Source organism: Labrus mixtus, chromosome 16, assembly GCF_963584025.1.
Source record: "Labrus mixtus chromosome 16, fLabMix1.1, whole genome shotgun sequence".
Lineage (NCBI taxonomy): Eukaryota > Metazoa > Chordata > Actinopteri > Labriformes > Labridae > Labrus > Labrus mixtus.
Genome location: NC_083627.1, coordinates 7,447,179 through 7,469,652, shown reverse-complemented (window position 1 = coordinate 7,469,652; position 22,474 = coordinate 7,447,179). Strand labels below are relative to the sequence as shown.

Genomic DNA, 22,474 nt, shown 5'->3' with positions numbered 1-22,474 from the left:
TGACTGACAGTTGTTGGTTAAGTTGACATCAGTCAGTCAGAGGAGCTGAGCTGAATAGAGAAGAGTGTTGACCTTCATCTCTTACCTGACTGTGTGTGTGTGTGTGTGTGTGTGTGTGTGTGTGTGTGTGTGTGTGTGTGTGTGTGTGTGTGTGTGTGTGTGTGTGTGTGTGTGTGTGTGTGTGTGTGTGTGTGTGTGTGTGTGTGTGTGTGTGTGTGTGTGTGTCTGTGTGTGTGTGTGTGTGTGTGTGTTCTCTCCTGCAGGTGTGCTGTATAACCAGTTCCTCTCCCAGGTGGACTTTGAGGTGCTGAGAGACCGAGCTCAGGTTGGATTTTGTTTTACTCTCTTGCTCCATCAGTAAATATTTACAATGAACCATCATTATGAATAAGCTGCACGGTGGTTAAGTGGTTGGCGCTGTTGCCTCACATCGAGAAGGTTTCCTGGTTCGAATCCATCGAATCAGGGCCGGAGTTTGCCTTTTCTCCCTGTGCATGCTGGGTTCTCTTCGGGTCTTCAAATAAAAAACAAATATAAAGACAGCGATGCTTTGACAGAGGTTGTTAATGGAGGAGAACATGTGTGGTTACTTCCTAGATAACAAGATAAGTAATCTAATTTATTTCATTTGATATTTTGATATTTTTTTGGGATGAGCTTCCATTGGATAACACATCATGTTTACACCTTCAAAGTGGACCTTTCAGGCTCACTGTCACGATTGTCTCTTCTATGTATTAACATGTTTCTGTTTGAAGTGCTGATAGGTTCTGTTCCTCCTGCTGCTGTTCTGTAATGTTGTGGTTGGGTTTCAGGGTCTGGGCTGTCTGGTGTGGCAGGATGTGGCTCACAGGGTGATGGTGGTGTCGCCTCAGGGACACAGCGAGGTGAAGAGGTTCTGGAAACGACAAAAGACTCACACGTAACACAAGGACAGAAGATGATTACTCACACATGACATGTGGCAAAGAGACAAAAACAACGCATAAAACGGGGAAGAGGAGAAAGACTCGCTCTTAATACAAGGACGAGAGACGGAGACTCACAGGAGGTGCAGTGACGACTCTGAGGTCACCTGTTCATCGCTGTAAGAAAGAGGAGAGGATTTAATTATTTTGTATATTTCAAAAGATGTTTATTCCATGTGTTTTGGATTAAACGGTGAGAGTGAAAATATGTCTGCTAATTTGTCTCTTGAAGGCTGAACTGAAGCCGTTTCATCACAAAGACTGATAATGAGTTAACTTCTTTAGATCTCGGGGGAAAAAAATAGTTTTTCGTTCATTTTGAGGGGAAAACCACTGTACTGGTTTCAGGAGATAAGAAGATAAATAGGCTGAGATCTTGACATAACAACCAAAATTTGCTTATCATGGGAGTCAAACAAATAAAATGTGTTGCTGCACGACTGCTTGGCGCTTATGTTGCTATGGCTCGCAAAAGGCAGATTTTTGTCAAATCAAATTAAGTCAAAATGACAAGAAGAACAACTTCTCAACCCGGAAACTGGGACAACCTGAGGCGCATACGAATTCAGCATCTGTTCCTGTTTTGGAGTCCCATTGATGGTGGTCTCCATGCTGGAAATGCTGCCTCGCTCTAACTTTCAGTCAACCTAACGACAGGCTGAGAGCTGGAGCTGAGGCTGGTTTTAAACCTCTTGATACACCGCGCTTACCTGTCAATCAGGTCAGCTACACGCCTTATTGTGAATAACTGTTATCCTGCATAAAATCAAATCAGATGAGTCATCAAAACATTCACCCCCCGTACAGTGTGTGTCGATCGAGACATGAGCTAACCAGACCTATTTGGTTTTTGAACCAGGCTGTAAACATGTTAATTTCTTTATGTAAAAACAGGCTTTTTTGAATGGGTGTGTATGTGACTTCCTGGGCTTCTGCAGCCAGCCTCTAGTGGACACTCGACAAACTGCAGGATTTTGTATTTCAGCACTGGCTTCATTTTCAACACCAGAGTTTACCGCTTGGTCGGGATAAAATAAGTCGGGATCTCAAGAAAAGAACTGGTTATCAGGAAGACGGAGACAAGGCAAATATATTAATGCATATCTGCTTAAGGCTGCCGTACTTAAGTATCCCTTCTCCCATTTGTTCTTTCTGTAATTAATAGCCTTCTCCATTTGCAAAATGTAACTTCTTTCAACACATTTCTTAAACTTCCCCCTTCCTGAAATAGCCTCAAACTGAAAAACATCAAAACTACTCAAAAAACAACAACAGAATGGGAGAATACTTTTCTTCTGTTAATTTCTCTAAATCAAAAGCCGATGAATAGCTGGTGAAACCTTTTTATTTTTTACACCAAACATTCCTCCATTTATTAATTAAAACGTGCAAAACATGCTTTGGAGCCAAACAACATTAATTACTGTAATTTTTTTATAACAACAACAAAATAATAATCCATCTATATGAACATTAATAGTTGAATAAGTAGGTAAAATCAGCCGTGCAGGGCAGAGAATCGCACAGTTCCTCTGTCATCATGAGCAGCCAGAGTGAGGGCTGGCTAAAGTTAGCATTAGCGTTAGCCACATCATGTTTGTACTGCAGCCACAGCCGGACATGATAACGCTTTATGATTATTATCACGAGTGTGCTTCAGGCTGTTTTCAACCAGTGTAAACACGGACACTGGACTTTCCTGTCCCGGGACATAAACTCGATAAAGGGATAAAAACGACAGCCGGACTCCAGGCCGCAGATGGAGCCGGGGACCTCGCGTGAAACTCCGACCGCCGCGGGGGTCCCCAACCCGGCCTGTCTGCGGGAGGAGACCCCGGGGGAAGAAGCGAAGGGCGGAGCGGGGAGCACCGGGATGCTGAAGCGGAGAGGAGTGAAAGGAGACACCGAGGAGGAGGGAGATGAAGATGCGTGGAGCCGGAATAAAACTGGAGGGGAGGAAGAGGATGCTGCAAAATATGAGGAGGAGCTGGACCCCAGAATACAGGCATGTTATTTTTATATCAATATTAAAGAAATATATTTATTCCATTGTTTTAACAACGTTGTGTAAAAGTGCATCTTCAAAGTGAATAAATCTGAACAATGTAAATATAGGTACACATGATGGTACTGGTCTGCTCCTTGCACAGACTGGTACCCACCCAGCATCAGCTGCATCTGCCTGCAGGACTGCTGATGCCCCCCCCCCCCCCCCTTTCAACACTGTATCATGGCTTTTATTCCAGATTTTCTGTTCATACTGTGCCTTTTATAGATTACATTTGCTTTTTGTTTGCAGGAGGAGCTGGAGCACCTGAACCAGGCCAGCGATGAGATCAACAAGCTGGAGCTGCAGCTGGATGTGAGACAGTTTGTTTGTATTCTTGCAGCCTCTGTTTCATGTCAGGGTTCACTGAATTTGGCATGTGATGCTTGGTCCTGTGTGTGTGTGTGTGTGTGTGTGTGTGTGTGTGTGTGTGTGTGTGTGTGTGTGTGTGTGTGTGTGCTCCCTGCAGGAAGCCCGGTCCAGCTACAGGAGGATTCTGACTGACTCTGCCAGAAAGCTGAATGGTCAGGGCTCGCAGCTCGGCGCCTGCATCGAGAAAGCGAGGCCGTACTACGAAGCCCGCAGACTGGCCAAAGAAGTGAGTGTTGTAGCTGAAGATGAGACATGAGTGTGTGTGTGTGCATGGATCAGTGGAAGAGGGATACATTCAACATGTGCATTGCAATCAGTGTCTTCAGTTTTTGTGGACTTACAAACACAAATGAATGATGTTTGATTAAAACTACATTTTAAGAAAAACAAAAATTTCATGGAAATCAGGTTCAAACATGAACACTGCTACTGAATAAGTGATGAGGCACTGACTCTAAAGACAATCTTTCAGTGTAAAGTTTGGGGCCTCCTGCTGCTCTGAAGGTTGACAAAAAGTGTCACAGTCTCTGTCCTGAGTGTACCTCAATGAATCCGTCAGGTATGGTGTAGTGTATGACTAAAAGTCTTTGAGCTCTAATGTTGAGAGAAACTCAAGCGGGGGTCTGCAGCGATTTAAAAGCTGAAACTGAGATGGCTGTTCTGCTTTATTGCTTTTAGGAGCCCAAACCCAATAACCAGAGAGGAAATCATATAGATTATGACTTCTGAATCGGCATCGTAACATTATTAAATAAACAAAGTTTTTTTGTTTACACGAGTGTCGGTTCAGTCGGCCTCCATCAGACTGGACAAACGACTCCATCATGTGACCAGAGGTGTCGTAAACCAACATCATATACCCTCTGTGTGTATTTTAACCATGTTACCCGAGTTGGATCGTCACTTGTATATTGTATTTCTTTGTTATAGTTTCTAGTAGTGCTCATGGCAGTAAGATTAGTGGTGAATGTGGAGAAAAATACATGAATATACCATCGAGTATTTCCTAACATAGAGTCAGGGTTAGCAGTTGTTTAAGAAAAGCATAAAATGAGTGTAATGTGGATGATATAATAAATGTTATTAATACATTTAGTTGTTAACACATGACTATACAGGATGACAAGAGAGCGCTCTGAGACGAGAGAGAGAAGATGTTTATTTCGAGCAAGCAAACTAGGGTCAATGTCAGCAGTGATTTCTCAGATTGAAAGATTTGTCTGTAATGAAACGAATTGATTGATAACACTTTGAGCTCTTGAAGCTGTGGGTCAGAAGTGTCAGTCATGTTTAATCAACACGCTGAGGACTCATTGAAAGTGTAATTAAACCGAAGAAGGCTGAGCAGAGAGAGAGAGAGAGAGAGAGAGAGCAGAGGTCTAATGGTTTCAATAAAACCAATAATGGATTATTAATCTGAACTGTTAACGATGTCATCTGTGGTTATAAAAATGCTAATTGAGAGAGAGTCGGGGAAATGTGGCGATGGTGTTCAGATGCAGACTTTAAACATGAGAGGAGATCCGCTAAGCGTCTGCTTCATAAAGTGTTGTGCAGTCATTAATCTGTCAGAGCGACCTCGTCTCCTCCCCTTCATGCAGCCGAGCGTCCTGCTGCTCCCTCATGCAGAGACAGAGAAAACACACCTGATCAGAGTAACCTTGACTTTAACAGCTGCCTGCAGGCGGACGGACTCACTGAGCTGCTCAGACTTTTTATTCCACCAGGATAGATCACAAAAACACTGAAGTTTTACTTTAGAGGTGCACCTGGGGGTGTACCACGAGGCCAGATTAGAGGGTGACACGGGTCTGTTCAGCAAAAAGTCAGAGTTTGAAGTGTCACTGAAGCCATTTTCACACATGAACTCCTGAGAATTTCAGCTCCAAAGCGCCGTGTTATCTGGCTGCTCCCACTTGCACCTGACAGTGGGAGGATAAATCCTGGCTGGACGGGAGGGGGGTCTCCTGCGGCAAGACATGACGTAAAAAGAACGACAGGGACGTGGCCGACGAGTCGCTTTACGTGTAGTTGAACAGAATCTCAATCTGAACCAAAGAGTGGAGAAGAACATACTGGAGAACAGGAAACATAATGCAGCAGGTTCATTAGAGCACGGTGATCGTAGAGGTGGCGTGCAGACAGTCTACGGTTGTGCAGCGATCACAGGGAATAAACGTCACCACCCCCCCTCCCACTCGCTCCAGGTGAATTCTCCTGATTATATCCTGCTTCGTTCTCACATCAGCTCACTCTGACTTTCTGCAGAATAAAAACACCAGGAGGCTGAAAGGAGTGAAAAATTTAGCTGTTTGCGTTCACACATGCAGCTCAGAGCGAAAAACTTAGATGAGTTTTTTTCAAGAGTTTTATGTAAGTGGGAACATAGCATTTGATGGCTCTCTTAAGCAGCCCAGATTGCCATGGAATCGCACTCTAAACTTAGTCGGTACCAGGTTGTGTTCAGAGGTACGGCTTTAAATCAGCCATCACCTTTTATTAATGATTACCTGCAGGCGTTCATCTCAAGAAATATAGCAAGGAATCTTATGATAATAATAATAAATAGAATTTATAAAGGGCTTTTCAAGGGACACGAGGTGTGTGCAGCCCTTGTTCTTTTTTTTTTAAATGGTCGTGTCTTTTGGTTCCCCTCAGGCGCAGCAGGAGACGCAGAAGGCGGCTCTGAGGTATGAGCGAGCGGTGTCCATGCACACTGCAGCCAGAGAGATGGTGTATGTAGCAGAGCAGGGTCTGTTAGCAGACAGGAACACCATGGACCCGACATGGCAGGAGATGCTCAACCACGCCACCGCCAAGGTACACGACCGGGAGGCTGCTGATGGTTTGACTTTAGCTTGGTCGTAAGATGACTAAATTTGAAGTTGCTGTTGTCTTCATTTGAAAATCAACAATATCGGCTCTGGTTTTTTCAATCGTTGCATCCCCATGGTCGACATGTTTGTGTTTCATGTCCTGCTCAGGTGAACGAGGCGGAGGAGGAGCGTCTCCGCAGCGAACGGGAGCACCAGCGGGTCACTCAGCTCTGTCAGGACGCCGAGGCTCGAGTCCAGACTCTGCAGAAAACCCTGAAGAAGGTCATCCTCAAATCCAAACCCTACTTCGAACTCAAGGCTCAGTTTAACCACATCCTGGAGGTGAGAGCACCCGGTGACGTGTTTCTTATCTTACAAAGAAATACAAATACACGTTACCAAAGTGGTAAAAGAAAACGGATTAAACTTTTGAACTTAAAGAAAGAAAGGCACGGGATCAAGTGTGAGCGTTTCTAACCGGCTGTTTCCTCTCTTTCAGGAACACAAGGCCAAAGTGGTGCAGCTGGAGGAGCAGGTGTCGAAGGTGAAGACGCGTTACTCTGTGGCTCTGAGGAACCTGGAGCAGATCAGTGAGCAGATCCACGCTCAGAGGGGGCGGGTCATGGCCAGCAGGGGGCGCCCTGCCATCTGCGGGGGGCGGAGCTCCCCTGTCGGAGCCGAGGCTGAGGTCAGAGCGGCGAGCGCTGTGCAGGTCGGCAGCTGCGTGGGTGGGGTCGGAGGGATAGAGAGCGACTGGGCGGACGGAGAGAAAACTCGGCTGTGGGTGGAGCGTCACAGGGAGAGCGGGTGGGGCCAGCGGGAGCGTCAGGAGGTGGAGCATGCAGGGTCGGACTGCATGTCGGTCATCAGCCTGCAGACCATCGCCTCCGACCTGGAGAAGTGTGACTCTGTGGAGCACCTCGGGGAGCTGAGCGACGGAGGGAGCGCGCTTGGGGAGGAGCGCGAGAGGAAGCCTGGTGAGAGACCGCTAAGCATTGTGGTGGTGAGGGAGGAGCGTCAGAGGGAGGACACGCCCCCACAGCAGAACAAGAAGAATGAGGAGTTACAGGAGGGAGGCGTCGGCAAGGAGAGGCAGGAGAGCTTCACCAAGCAGCACCACAGGAGAGTGAGTCTATGAGAGGAGGAGGAGGAGGACAGTGATGGACACAGCTGCTCCGACTGCAGTGAGGAGCGTCTGTAGGTACATCAAACACACACTGATGAAGTCCTATGTGACGGACATAAACAGAGAGGAAACCTGCATACACACACACACACACACACACACACACCTTCTGCACAGTCTGCTGCTCAACACACTGAAACAAAGTGCATGAACCAAACCAGCTGGTTAGAAACATTACAAACACGTGCAGATGTTTAATTCTTGTGTGTAGTTTTTCAAACCTCCTCCTGTCTGTCGCGTCCACACGGCAGCTTGTCGACTCTAGAAAACATCAAAGTGGAGGTAATCTTCGTCTGCAGCACTTTGCTTTTGAACACAGCTTCAGAACTTTGTCAGAATCTGGTCGCCTCCACCTGAAGTGTCGTTTCATTTCACATGCTTTACGCACATTCGTGAAAAAAAGAAAAAAGAAGAAGAACGATACGATGCACATATGTACAGAGACATAAAACGCTTGGATTGTATTAACATGAATTTTGAGCTTATTTTTAAAACCCGGAGTGATGATAAAACTTTATTCCCAAGAGAGGAAAGCAGAGGTCAGGTCAGATAACTTAACGTGACGACGTCTTCCTCGGTCCATGCTTCACCTGCACACTAGGTTTTTGTTCTAGTAGTTTTTCTCTTCTCCTCATGACAAGAAGACAAACGGCATTGAAAGTATTCTTTAAATAGTTTTAAGTATTCTTTAATGTGGGCAGGAAATACTGAGTTTGTTACATCCTTCGATCCTTTTCCATGTGTTTTAAAATGATACAATCTCCAGACCGATTAATCGGCCAGCTGATAATATCGGCCGATATTAGCTTATCTATTGACTATCAGTGTCGGCTAATTTTATCACAGATGTACGCCGATATTACTCGATTTATTCACCAGTCAAACAGCATTTAATTTGAGTTTCATTGTATTACGCAAGCAGTTCTCTTTCACCAGCAGAGGGCGCTACATGGATTAGAACAGGCATCATCACGCTCCAGAGTGTTGAGAGGTGATGCATGAACATGGGCAGTTACTTTCCAGTTGAGTGACCTTCTTGTCTTTGTTATATATCCTTTCCACAAGCGTTCAATCGCTTATTAGCGATCAACACAGTAAATGTGTATATCTCTCTATCTATCTCTACAGACTTCATAGACGTAAGAAAGATATCGGCCGATGTATCTGTATCAGATTTTCTTCCCAATATTGATATCTGTATCAGCCCTAATTAGTATGACCCTTATACTGATGAAATGAGCAAAAGCATATTAGATCATAATTCATGGTCAACAACGTCTTAACTTTCAATAAGCTGTAATAAGGAGGGCAAACTCTAAGTTAATGACCTGTTAGCTAAGATGACTAATACTTGCAAATAATAAGCAACAAGTTAAAGGCAGGGTTGGTGATTTTCTAAAACTAGCATGATTTTGAAAGTAGCATTCCCTCTGTGCTCCGTCTACACCCCCTCCCCTCTGTGCTCCCTCTAAAGCCACGCCCCTCACTTACTGAACGAGCGCCGTTGCTCCAGAAGCGGACCTCAGCTCATCTCTTACATTGTGTAGAAACTACGTCGTCTCATTCAGTGGTAAGTAAACTCACAGTATAAACTCTTAAAGTCATCCGTGACGAATTTTGAGTGTGGGCTAGTGAACACAAGAGGTAGAGAGCGAGCAGGGAGACAGGGAGGCGTCTGATTGGTTCATCAGATTGGTACCTCATGGCAGACATTGGTGGAAGTTTTTACAGGCTTACAACTGATACAGATGGCAGATTTTCTTTGTTCCTTTTTCAGAGAACATGAGTTATTAATTTCTGTCAGGACCTAAAGACAATTTACACCAGAATCTTAAAAAGTGGATCTGGAGGAAATGACCAACCCTGCCTTTAAAAGGTTAATACTGTGACCTTTCTTTAAAGTGTTACTCTTAGTTTGAGGTTTTCTTTAATTAAAATGATCTTCTTCCAAACATTATGAGTCATTTAAATTTAAGAAGCGCTCACAGCCGTGAAGCTAGAGGCCTGTTTCTCCTCACACAGTTAGCCATAAACCGATTTATGCCTGATGAAAACAAGTTTGATAAGCTGTTGATGTGTTTACTTTAAAGTGCCTCTGAGACGTGATCGAGTTCGTTCAGCCAAAATGATCGCAGTGTCAGTTAATTATAGAGGAGGATGTCATGTCTATGAACGCCATGAAACTAGAGTGACCGCTGTTAATGGATGTGTTATTAACACTTTGACTGCAGAGAGTGGACACTCTGTTTTTAAATTATTTAATCCTGTTATAAATTATTTATGTTAAAGGAGGATTACCGTAAAACTTCTAGTACTAGCTCGGGCTTTCTTTTTACCTCAGTCTGGTAAACGACCTCGCCTTTATTTGGGACAGGCGTCAATACGAGACGAGCGCTTTATTATATACAAGATAGAAAATACACATTAACACCAGAAAGAATATGTAAGGGGCGCAGGATAGCCTAGGAGGGTTATGGCGTGTGCCCCGTGTACGGAGGCTACAGTCCTCATCGCAGCAGCCATCGGGTTTGAATCTGACCTCGGCCCTTTCCTCCCAACGCTTCCTCTCTCTTCAGCTGTTCTCTCCAATAAAGGCAAAAATGTCCTTAAAAATATATACCTTCGTCATTTTGCGTCATCGGAAGCTGTTGGGGTTAGCGGGGGTGAAACTACAACGCTAGTTCCTCATATTTTCGACCACTGAAGCTACAGACCAATCACAGATCAGTGGGTGGGAACTCACTCCCAGAATCTAAACTTAACGTCCGCCATATTGCTTGGAAGCTATGCTAACAGGCTCTATGGAGAAAGCTGTTGATGGCGAGACCACTGCTGCCGACAGGCCGGTCTTGTGTCTTGGCTGCTGTGAAACATAAGTCCTGCCTCTCGGCGGCGGTGAGGACGAGGAGCCGGGGCTGGCTCGAGCCAGCGCTTTTCTATCTAGAAAAAAAGCCAAGTTGACACGGGGCCTTAGACAGTTTACACACCTGTTTAAAGGCCTACACGCATACTATTATTATTCTGTCTTCTTTGGACAGGTGTGTTAGGTCAGTTTTTACATCTTGCAGATTTTTCTCCTTAATTTAAAACCAACAAACTAAATGCATCCTGGCAACACCGGGCTAGTGAAAGGGGCGGGGCCTTAAATTGGGAGGAGCTTTTATTTGAAGTTTTACGGTATGTGACTGAAACTGACAATGGATGATATTTTGTAAGAGTGTGGTGTGATACTGAGTATTTTATGAGATGTATTTTGTGTTTCAGATGTAATATAACTCCAGTGTGTAACTCCATGATCTGTTTTCACTTTAATTTATGTTTGAAATAAACAAGAGATTTTAAAAATGTGTTAACTTATATGTATATTTGTGTATTTGTATATATTATATAACTGTATATTTTCAAGCTTTCGACAGGTGAGATCAGCTGTTTCTGTAATGACCCTGAAACCACAAGTGATTGGACTTAAACACACCACACAGTCTCACAGAGCAGAGAACAGTCTTTTACTTTGAAAATCAAAATCACAGACAAACAAATCCTAAAAAGGGAACAGGCTACGACAAATTCAGAAAAAAAAGAAGAAAAAAAACCCCAGCAAAGATCAAAATACCAAAATGTCTCAACTTCAGTAACTGTGGCTGGAACGCTGAAGGAAAGAGAGACGCAGACTGAGGAAACACACCTGGAGACAATCAGGACGGGGCAGAAAACACGAGGACAGGAAGTGGAGGATCTGAAGTAGCTGGACATGACAGTTTCCCATCATTTACTGTCTGCACTCTGAAGTAACATAAAGTAATGAGACTGAAATCCTCTCCAAGTTCTCACTCTTAAACAAGTTGAAGGCACAGTGATGTTCTTGTCCACAGTAAGTGTATCAGACACAGGAGATGTGGATCAGCTCATACCCTTTAAGGAGAAACCGGTCAGAGTGCCATTACAGGAAGCTGCAGACAGAACCATTTGTAGGACGTAATTTAGCAAATTTAAAGGAAAAACCTTCCTAAAAATTGATGACGACATAATTTTGATTTATTTTTGTTATTTGAATTGTTTTATAGCATCTAGAAGTTTGTTTTGTCAGAGTTTAGACAGAGTAAAGAATTACATTTATGTATTGGGCCAATTTCACCTTTAAAGGAGCAATATGTATCTCTGACACCTAGTGTTTAAAATGGGTACTGCGGTCTAAATTCTAAACATTGTAGAGAGTCTACAATGCCAGAGTCGATGCTCACGCAGGTTGCCATGTTGTGGACACTGAAGCTTCAGTGTTTAGCCAGCTCTGCATCGGTCTGTAAACCTTTCTGCGTTCTAACCTCTCTCCATTTTTCAAAAAGCATCTCCAATATTGATCCTAGTTTGAGCACGTTTCTGCTCGTGGAGCTTATTAGAAACATGCAGAGGCTTTTTAGGTCGGGTACAATCACTTCTATCTGAACCACTTCTCTTGCCTGCTTCCATCGCTACAACACCTGTTGACCTGATAACTGGTCTCATAGCTGGCAAACCAAGGGGCGTCCAAAACGGCCGTGTGGGGGGTGCCTTAAAACCACTTTCTGCCCTCAACAACTGCTGTAACTATGATTTAAGCTGTAAAACCGACTAGAACTGGATCACACGTGTCCAAAACCTGCAGTTTATTTTCTATATCTTACCTCTGTGTTTCTGTGGTTGTCACCTGACAACCACAGAAACATGCACCATTTTGAAGAGATGGAAAATTAATAACCCCGTGCTGGTGCTCCACAGAGTGTTCAATGGTGACCGAAACACTTGGGCCAGTCAGGTGAAGCTATAAATTGGGGCCCTGGGTAGTCAGTCCCACTTCCTGCCTCCCCCCCCCCCCCCCCCCCCCACTAAGACGCCCATGTGCAGAGCTGAGCGGTGAAAGGAGAAAGTGATAATTGGTAGTGATGGAGAGAAGCAAGGATAGAGGCGGTGTATAATTTCAGGGCTGCAGTGGGTGAAGGTGACACATGATGGAGAAGGAGGAGGAGGAGGCCGTCACACTGACAGTGATGATGACAGCTGAGAGGATGAAGAGCAGCCAGGACGCCCTCTGACAGCATCCTCTCCCTCCTCCTCTAAGGTGCAGCAGCAGAGTCTGTGTGTGTGATAATGAACCGATCCTTTTATAATCCTGTTATAAACACAGCATGAAAATGGAAAAGAGGACAAACACAGCTGAGGAAGAGGAGCAGCTGCAGAACATCGGCGTGAAACTGTGACGTGAAGGAGAGAGAGGGGCGAGTTAGAGTCAGCTCGTTAAACACTTTGTCTTCAAAAAAGGAGACAATTTGACATTTATTTCTGGGTCATTTTTGTACAGTGGGCTGCACGACGGCCTCACATTGAGAAGGTTCCTGGTTCAAATCCCTATCACAGTGTGGAGTCTGCATGTTCTCCCCGTGCATGTCTCCCCGGGTGAACTGGAGACTCTAAATTGCCCGTAGGTGTGACTGTGAGTGTGGCTGCTTGTCTGTCTCTATATATCAGCCCTGTGATTGGCTGGTGAACAGTCCAGGGTGTAACCCCGCCTCTCGCCCAATGAAAGCTGGGATCGGCTCCAGCCCCCCGCGACCACATGGAAAAAGGGGTATGGATAATGGATGGATGAATATTTGGACATGTTTATGGATAGTAATGACACTCAGTTACACAAACATTTGTGAAATTTCTTCGATAGAAACCGGCTGTACAGACCGAGACATAATCCTTAATGGATCAAAGCGGGTCCATTAAAAGCTCTTCTTGTGACTCCTGTTAAATGTGTCTGACAACATCACAGAACGCACCCCAACAGAGAGAGACCTTTATGTTATAGAGGAACATGATTTTTTTTTTTTTAACCAGACCGACTCTGCGGCTGAAAACCAAAAAGATCACCCTCGTTTTGGAACGCACTTTACCCGCTTGGTATTTCACCTCACTATGGTTATATTTTCTCTTCTTTTTCACTTAGTTTGTGTTTGCAACATTCACGAGTTTGAATATCGTCCAATCACTGAATTGTATCCACTCCTAAACTCACCTGCGCGCTGTCATTGGCTGGAGGAAACACACCACCTCCGCCCAGAAACGACCCGAGTCAAACCAGAACAAACCAAGCACAGTCAGCACCACACATGTACGGACGCCCATAAGGGACAATTGAACAGCTTTACTTTAGTATAAGTCAATATTTTATTGTTTTGGGGGAAAAGCTGCTGAGTCTATCTTTAAGCGTCTAATTTAAATCAACCAATCATCCACCTTCTTTCTTCAGTCTTTTTTAAGTGTTTTCTATTTATGTTGCTGATTTTCCTCGATGTCGAGTCTTGAACAAACACAGAGACTGAACACTGAGCAGCCTGTCTGTCTGCAGAGCTTTGTTCTGACTCAGAGAGGACATGAAAGAAGGAAAGTTAATGAGATTTTTTTCCCCCCCACAAAGCAGAAAACGAAGCAGAAGCTTAACCGGACTCCAGCTGTGTGACTCAGCCTGCAGGTGAGAGGACAGGTGAAGAGGAAGACCCTCCTGATGCTGAAGGTGAGGATGATGATGATGATGATGCAGGTCTCTGTGTGCATCTGCAGGTGAACATTTCAGTGTAAACTTATTAGAGGGATAACCCCTTAAGATGAACCATCTGGTTTTGAAGGGGGTCCTTAAAGTGACTGTGGGGCCTGTCAGAGTCTCCATCCATCACTGCAGGACGGAGCTGACTGCTCCACTGTGGGAGGTCTCTCATATTTATCAAAGGAGGAGGGGTCGGGGGCAGTCTCCCCATTAACCAATCACAACTCTGATTTTACCCTCCACAGGCTGCAGACAGAGGGATCGTTCTGCTGCATTCAAAAGCGTGGGAAATCCCACAATGAGAGACAAACCAGCACACTGTAGGTTTTTGTCTTTATGAGTAACATTTATAAAATATTTTGTATTTACAACGGACTCTGTAGCTTTGTACCCCACTACCATGTCATTCTTTTTTTTTTTTTGTCACATCTGGACTCAGGAGACACCCCCCCAACCCCCCTCCCGTCCGACAGGTATAGTCTCCCGCTGTGAGGTGCATGTGTGAACAACCTGATCAGGAGGATGACACCACTTGTTTGAACTTAATCTTCATGTTCATCTGAATCAAACCAGAAGTGACCAAAGTAGGACGAGAGGGAGGATTACTTTCTCTGTCCTCATTAACAGACTTGTCAATCACAGGTAGCCCCGCCCTGAGCCCTTCCCTGCTCATCTACTTGACTTTAATGCTGAGAGGTCAGACTACACAATCTTATGTCTCTGTGTCAGATGAGGTGATCACAGGGCCATACATTTGTGCGGTGACTTGACCAACAGACATGACAGACTACAGGGTGGTACTCAACCAATTGACATGACCGACAGGAGGGAAAAGGGGCGGGGCTAGACAATGGACTGTAAACAAACAAAAACCGTTGTTGCCAGAGCTCTACAAACTTTTCCTCTGCCTCATAGTTTCCTCTGGGGCTGATGGCTCCTGAAACTGTACGTCTGACGGATAAGGCTTGAATCGTGTTTAGATCTTGTAGTCTAACCTCTGCATTAAAGGAAACATTATTTACTAAATGAGCATCATGCTGTATTAAGGAAGACTTGAAACTAGAGATCGAGACCATAAACTTGTTTAATGAGGGAATAAAAAAACTGAGAAGTAGGAACATTTTATCGTAGACTTCTATATAATCTGACAGTGAAGTCGCCCCCTGCTGGTCATTAGGAAGAATGCAGGTTAAACGCACTAGGAGGGGCTACATTCATTTATTAGAAAGAGTCTGAGTAAAAAGAGGATTAACTAAAGTTTTTGTTGTAAAAAGAATTAATCTGATTTTTTTTCCGACTGCAAGTGAAGGCAGCATCTCTCAGTGACGTCACCAGAGAGTGAGGGAGGGGGCTCCTCCGTTAAGTGAGTGTGTGTATCATACTGTGCGTGTTTGTGTATGTGTGTGTGTGTGTGTGTGTGTGAGAGGAGAGAGAGAGAGAGAGAGGGGCAGCTCTCTGCTTCTGTCAGTGTGTGAGGATTCACTGATCCGGACTGAGCGGAGGACTCGGGGGACTCGGAGGACTAACTGAGTCCAGGTTCACTGAATCAGTGCTGCAGCCTGTGGAGCCTCTTCATCCTCTGCACCATCATCATCATCACCACCAGCAGCAGCTGCGGCGTGTGAAGCTGCAGACACAGCAGGTCTGTCTGAGTGAGTATCACACACACACACACACACACACACACACACACACACACACACACACACACACACTGAGCTTCATGCTGAAGTTTGATGTTGAAGCTGCAGGTTTCATGTTCACACCTGACAGCAGCTCAAAAGGCTGCCAGCTGGCTCACACACTTATCGATCCCAGCTGATCACACACTTAATATATCTGATCAAAGAGCAGAACAGGCTGTCATCACACTGATTTATTTATTTTCAGCCATTCAAACATCACATTTCAAATCTCAGCATCCTTTCTGCGCTCTCACGTGCGCTATCTTCACCCGGGCGTCACGCACGAGGAGATCGCGTGTGGTCCTCATAGATGATGAGTACAGGTGCAGCTGATGCAGACAGTGAGGTCAGTTTATCTCCCTGTCATCGGGTCTGCAGGTGTGTGTGTGTGTGTGTGTGTGTACAGTGACACAGTGAGGTAATGATGAGCTTAAAGAAGAATCTATTGTTATAAAGATGTAAAGAGTGATTGTCAGTCTGTTTGTATTGATTTCTCAGGGTGTGTGCATGTTGGATGCTGCGGTTTCAGCACGTCACATTGTGGGGAAAAATAAGCGATTCATATTTTCGTCCATTAAACATTACTCCCTATTGAGCTATGCATGAAATTTAGAGCATGCATGTTTTTTTTTTTTACTGCAATAAAGCAACTTGAGCAAAGACTTTTCTGCATTTTTACATCAACTTAATTGAATATTAGTAACAAGTCTGAGAATATTTCTTGGAAAAAAAGGCAACAATCTCTGATTCCAGCTTCATAAAGATCCCATATTATCCTCATGTTTACCTTTCACATTGTCAGTCTGTGAAACCTTTAGAAAAAAAACCTCCTTATTTATCTGATACTGGCGTTAAAAACCTCTCTCTCAGCCTCTGCCTGACACAGTTTGTTTCAGCTGCTGTCTCTTTAAGCCCCCCTTCTTGGGGGAGGCAGAAGGCTGCAGGGCTGCCAGGGGAGGGCTGCTGTCCAGTGCTGGGAGAAGAGAGCCTATGTAAGAGGTTTCAGCTGCTCATGTAGAGGCTTGAAGCCGTCATAAAAAGATTCTTGGTTTCATATCAGGGAACTCTCGTGTGATTTGAAGAACGAGCCCTTTAGCGCCCTCTGCAGACTCATCCTTGGGATTACTCCGACATACGCTTACCTCATGATCTGAAACTTTGCCCACGTTTAGTATTCAGGATTTCACAGTGGTGATTCCAGAGGCAAAAGATCTCACAGAAACTCATGTGAACGAATGTGACTTTAGAAGACAAACAAATATAGAGGATGATCAACATGGTCAGCTGGCTTCATGAGACTTCAAAAAGGCGCTCGTGTTGTTGCCATTTGTTCCGCTTGGCTCGAGGCTCAGTTGTGTTTAAGTTCGCTGCCACGTGTGTGAGCTGTAAACGTGCACAACATCCGACTGATGACACTTCCCGGTCTGCTCGTTCTCGTTGGCTAGTGTGGGTTTTCCGGCCTGATCTGGAATCGTGAATATCAAACGACTCTTAATTATTCTACTGACACCGCACATTTGTGGATTACTTGACTTGAGGAGAAATGATTGATTGCAAAGTCTAAGGTGCGGCAAATCAGGCCCAAAATCAGGCTTAAATCGTCTCGTGTGTAACCACCCTACGAGGCATCACCCGCATATTTTCAAATCAAACGACACCAGCAAGTGGTAGCAAGGTGTACGGCGTAAGGCTCCGTCGGTATTCATGCATATCGTATTAATTCACATCACTCTCTTCAAGGACACCAGCGGCTTTAACCCACAGAAAACACAAGTTGTTGATGTACTGCTGCCTCGATCAAACTCACAAATGGAGGCAGTAGTAGATCAGCAACTCTCGTGTTTAATGGCGTCTGGTGTCTTTGAAGAGAGCGATGTAATGTCAGTTTGTGGTTAAAGAAATCATCTTCCTTTTAACAAAAAAGGTCTCTCTCTTTGGGGATGCTTTCGGGTTAAATGTTACACTCTTAAGAATACCGATCTGATCCTGCAGGGGCAAAAACCAGAACCTTTAGTGGACGCACTTTGTTTCCTTTAAGGGTTGTGTTGCAGCCATTACAGACGGTTTCACTGCTGCCGGATGAAACGATCTTCTAGAGCAATTCATTCAAAAGTGTTGTTCCCTATTTGACACTGTTTGACTCAGATTACAGAGCACAGGTTTAAACATACCACCATTTAGAGCCTCTTCAAAGTGAAGCGCTCGGCTAACCGCAGCGTGTGTGTGTCTCTGTCCGTGGTGCTGAAGCGCGTCTCTGAAGTCGGCTGTTATGGAGACAGAACGACCCAGTACAGCTCGTTGCCTACCAATAAGCTGTGTGTGTGTGTGTGTGTGTGTTTCTGTGTGAATATATGAAAGTGTTGGAACATTTTTAGTTTGCATTTATTTGCCTCTCATTTCCATTTTTTCTCTCTCTCTCTCTCTGTGTGTGTTGTCTTTCGGCTGTCTCAGTCACACAGAGAGTTGGGAGAAGAGGTGTGTGTGTATCTCAGCGTTTTGCTCAAGGACAGGTGTTCTCGCTGGGATCAAACCTGACACTGTGATGGGGGGGGGAGAGAGTGGGGAGGGGTTCTGGAAAGGTCTCTGCAGCAGAAATCAAACACCTTTCGAGCAGCTGCTTCACTGAGAGGGGATAATCTGTAAGCTGAGGAGAGAGGGAGTCTGTGAGGATCTATGGATCATACAGGATGTCTGGACTCTTCTCTGTCACACTGACACACACACACACACACACACACACACACAAACTGAGACACCGCTAAATACTCCAACTTCTCCAACAGGCGTCTTCTCCATCTTTTCTCTATAGAAGTTAAACTTCTGTTTAAGCCTGAACTTTGCCGTGTTTTGCGAACATACCCGGACCACATTTTATAAAATTAAGACTGTGACAAAGTGAACTTTGGCCATAAGAGCTGCGCGTGTGTGTGTGTGTGCGTGTGTGTGCTACATTTAAAGAATCACTGGGTCGTCAGACGCTTCATTTTCCAGTTTCTCTCCTCCCCTAAGAGTAAACTGTATTTCTTTGGGTTTTGGACGGATCATTTACTCGAGACCAGGATCGATATTTCCCCATTTTCTCATCGCTGAGATCAAGTAAAATGATGAAAAAGCTAAAAGGAAAGTAACAACTTGGGTTTCAGCTGCGGCCCTGGTGGCAGGTGTATTTGAAGGGGGGGGGGGGGGGGGGTTAGCAGCCTGACGTGTCCCTTCTTTAGGGCTCAGGAGATCACAACAAAAAAGGGGAGACAACATCAAGTTAAAGTTGAAATAACTCTAAGAAATTAGACAAATACACTTTCTGCAGTGAGGTGGCTTCAAAGTATCAGAGCCTGATATTGTTGTGAAATGATTTGCCTTTGTATCAACGCTACATGAAATTCAACACATTCAAAATATCAGCAAAAGAGCGGAGAAGAACATAGTGGCAAAGACATAATGAAGCTGTTTTATGTTGTGAGTCTGTAGTCTTATTCCAGTCTCACATCGGCTCACCTCACTGAGTTCATGCGGAAATGTCCTCTGGGGTTGGGAGGAAAAATTCTGGGAAAAGTCTGGGTGAAAGATTTGGCTGTTTGCATGCACACATGCAGCTCACCCCGAAATATTTCTGGATGATGTGTGGTAATGTGAAAGCACGATTTTAATATTCTGCCGCAGACTCAGAGATCTGAACACCAGCTCATATAATCTCACTTACACAATTGTTTCTCTGTTTGCTACTCGCCTGTATGGACACAGAGAGCTGAAGCCTCATGTATTCACTGAATGTTCTGAATGACGACTGGACCCTCTGTTATTAGAGGTGATCAGAGTGCATGCTGGGACACGCTCCAGCCCTCCATTAGCTCCCGATCAGAGCTGGATCATCATGTCGTATTGTTTCACACGCGGTGTTTCTCATTTCGGCCTCTTGTCCATTCTGTTGATAATGGCTCTCTCTTTGTCAAAGAGATGATTATCTGCTACACGTCAGCGTGTGACTGTTTTTCTACCGTCACACACTCAAATGTTATGTTTGATCAGAGCCCCTCGCTGTGTCCGTCCTGCTGCTGTTAAAGTGGAACACGGTTTTAAAGCAGCTGCTGTTTGAGAGAAACAAATCTTTAGTTCATGGTTACACAATAATCTTTGAATGAAAATTAAAAACATCTCAATGAAACGATGTATTTATTCATGTCTTCTGCTCTGTTCTATTTGTTCCATCTGTGTTTAAATCACATCACAGTCCACCTTAAATCACATCACAGTCCACCTTAAATCACATCACAGTCCACCTTAACTCACATCACACAGTCCACCTTAAATCACATCACAGTCCACCTTAACTCACATCACACAGTCCACCTTAAATCACATCACAGTCCACCTTAACTCACATCACACAGTCCACCTTAAATCACATCACACAGTCCACCTTAAATCACATCACAGTCCACCTTAACTCACATCACACAGTCCACCTTAAATCACATCACAGTCCACCTTAACTCACATCACACAGTCCACCTTAAATCATATCACAGTACACCTTAAATCACATCACACAGTCCACCTTAAATCACATCACAGTCCACCTTAACTCACATCACACAGTCCACCTTAAATCACATCACAGTCCACCTTAAATCACATCACACAGTCCACCTTAAATCACATTACACAGTCCACCTTAAATCACATCACACAGTCCACCTTAAATCACATCACAGTCCACCTTAACTCACATCACACAGTCCACCTTAACTCACATTACACAGTCCACCTTAAATCACATCACAGTCCACCTTAAATCACATCACAGTCCACCTTAAATCACATCACAGTCCACCTTAACTCACATCACACAGTCCACCTTAAATCACATCACAGTCCACCTTAACTCACATCACACAGTCCACCTTAACTCACATCACACAGTCCATCTGAAATCACATTACACCGTCCACCTTAAATCACATCACAGTCCACCTTAAATCACATCACAGTCCACCTTAAATCACATCACAGTCCACCTTAACTCACATCACACAGTCCACCTTAAATCACATCACAGTCCACCTTAACTCACATCACACAGTCCACCTTAAATCACATCACAGTCCACCTTAAATCACATCACAGTCCACCTTAACTCACATCACACAGTCCACCTTAAATCACATCACAGTCCACCTTAACTCACATCACACAGTCCACCTTAAATCACATTACACAGTCCACCTTAAATCACATCACACAGTCCACCTTAAATCACATCACAGTCCACCTTAACTCACATCACACAGTCCACCTTAACTCACATCACACAGTCCACCTTAAATCACATCACAGTCCACCTTAAATCACATCACACAGTCCACCTTAAATCACATCACAGTCCACCTTAACTCACATCACACAGTCCACCTTAAATCACATCACAATCCACCTTAACTCACATTACACAGTCCACCTTAAATCACATCACAGTCCACCTTAAATCACATCACAGTCCACCTTAAATCACATCACAGTCCACCTTAACTCACATTACACAGTCCACCTTAAATCACATCACAGTCCACCTTAACTCACATCACACAGTCCACCTTAAATCACATCACAGTCCACCTTAAATCACATCACAGTCCACCTTAACTCACATCACAGTCCACCTTAACTAGAATTACTCAGTCCACCTTAAATCATATCACAGTCCACCTTAAATCATCACTCAGTCCACCTTAAATCATATCACAGTCCACCTTAAATCATCACTCAGTCCACCTTAAATCATATCACAGTCCACCTTAACTCACATTACACAGTCCACCTTAAATCACATCACAGTCCACCTTAACTCACATCACACAGTCCACCTTAAATCACATCACAGTCCACCTTAAATCACATCACACAGTCCACCTTAAATCACGTCACACAGTCCACCTTAAATCACATCACACAGTCCACCTTTAATCACGTCACACAGTCCACCTTAAATCACATCACAGTCCACCTTAAATCACATCACACAGTCCACCTTAAATCACATCACAGTCCACCTTAAATCACGTCACACAGTCCACCTTAAATCACCTCACAGTCCACCTTAAATCACATCACACAGTCCACCTTAAATCACATCACAGTCCACCTTAAATCACATCACAGTCCACCTTAAATCACATCACAGTCCACCTTAAATCACATCACAGTCCACCTTAAATCACATCACAGTCCACCTTAAATCACATCACAGTCTACCTTAAATCACGTCACACAGTCCACCTTAAATCACATCACAGTCCACCTTAAATCACCTCACAGTCCACCTTAATGCTGCATTCATGTGCTGCTCGGGTGGTCCAAGTTTCCGAGTTTGGAAGTCGTTCTTCAAGTGATTTCAGTTCGGAGAGTCTGAATGTTGTAACAACAGCAAAAAAACAGCGTTGATGGTATGAAGAAGATCAGTGGAATGTGACTGTTAAAAGTTATATTTGAGCAAAAAGTTGATGTGCAATACCTGAATTAATTAAAAGTATGTTAACATTAACAAAACATATTTTGCCCCCCATTTGATGACGATTCTGACGTCAAGTCGTGCACCTCATTCTTTTCCGAGTTTCCGACTTGTTGTTCCGACTTGAGCAGGTGTTCATGTGCATTTTACAACTCGTAAACTCGTTTTTCCGATTTGTCCGACACCACATGAATGCAGCATAACTCACATCACACAGTCCACCTTAAATCACAACAAATAGTCCACCTTAAATCACATTACATAGTCCACCTTAAATCACATTACATAGTCCACCTTAAATCACATTACATAGTCCACCTTAAATCACAT

The 22,474-nt window shown here is 44.3% G+C and overlaps 4 protein-coding genes and 1 long non-coding RNA gene across 8 annotated transcripts in view; 4 read left to right on the top strand and 1 right to left on the bottom strand.

Annotated features, from left to right (window-relative positions):
* gtf2h4 (general transcription factor IIH, polypeptide 4) overlaps nucleotides 1-1,174 on the top strand; it is a 7,768-nt gene extending 6,594 nt beyond the window's left edge. The window contains exons 13-14 of one of the 2 annotated variants that reach the window (XM_061059989.1): nucleotides 264-325; nucleotides 816-1,174. In XM_061059989.1, coding sequence (XP_060915972.1) covers nucleotides 264-325; nucleotides 816-926 — 173 coding nt within the window. In that variant the 3' untranslated portion in view covers nucleotides 927-1,174. Of the gene's footprint in view, nucleotides 241-263; nucleotides 326-815 lie in introns of those variants that run through there. The other variant, XR_009676167.1, reaches the window with a different exon arrangement.
* The window catches only part of mgat1b (alpha-1,3-mannosyl-glycoprotein 2-beta-N-acetylglucosaminyltransferase b), an 82,835-nt gene that overhangs the window by 35,269 nt on the left and 25,092 nt on the right, over nucleotides 1-22,474 (top strand). The window lies entirely within an intron of this gene.
* Nucleotides 2,364-8,831, top strand: sh3bp5lb (SH3-binding domain protein 5-like, b). The gene is made up of 6 exons (XM_061060050.1): nucleotides 2,364-2,973; nucleotides 3,268-3,330; nucleotides 3,485-3,613; nucleotides 6,046-6,207; nucleotides 6,372-6,545; nucleotides 6,703-8,831. Exons 1-6 carry the CDS (start codon nucleotides 2,728-2,730, stop codon nucleotides 7,339-7,341), a joined length of 1,413 nt encoding a protein of 470 aa, XP_060916033.1. The 5' UTR covers nucleotides 2,364-2,727; the 3' UTR covers nucleotides 7,342-8,831.
* Nucleotides 8,738-9,313, bottom strand: LOC132991313 (uncharacterized). The gene is made up of 2 exons (XR_009676170.1): nucleotides 9,205-9,313; nucleotides 8,738-8,844 (listed from the first exon to the last, which is right to left on the bottom strand). It is a non-coding gene; the product is annotated as an uncharacterized LOC132991313 (long non-coding RNA).
* Nucleotides 15,411-22,474, top strand: part of gabbr1b (gamma-aminobutyric acid (GABA) B receptor, 1b) — an 80,256-nt gene continuing 73,192 nt past the window's right edge. Inside the window, exon 1 of one of the 3 annotated variants that reach the window (XM_061060424.1) lies at nucleotides 15,411-15,596. The gene's annotated coding sequence lies outside the window, so the exon portion shown is untranslated. Of the gene's footprint in view, nucleotides 15,607-22,474 lie in introns of all 3 variants that reach the window. The other 2 variants (XM_061060423.1, XM_061060425.1) reach the window with 2 other exon arrangements.

What these genes read in the sequence shown, in the direction of transcription:
- sh3bp5lb (XM_061060050.1), top strand. Translation starts at nt 2,728, where the DNA reads ATGGAGCCGGGGACCTCGCGTGAAACTCCGACCGCCGCGGGGGTCCCC. An exon ending in CCCGCAGACTGGCCAAAGAA is followed by an intron (nt 3,614 to 6,045) that starts GTGAGTGTTGTA and finishes GGTTCCCCTCAG; the next exon opens with GCGCAGCAGGAGACGCAGAA. An exon ending in TCAACCACGCCACCGCCAAG is followed by an intron (nt 6,208 to 6,371) that starts GTACACGACCGG and finishes TGTCCTGCTCAG; the next exon opens with GTGAACGAGGCGGAGGAGGA.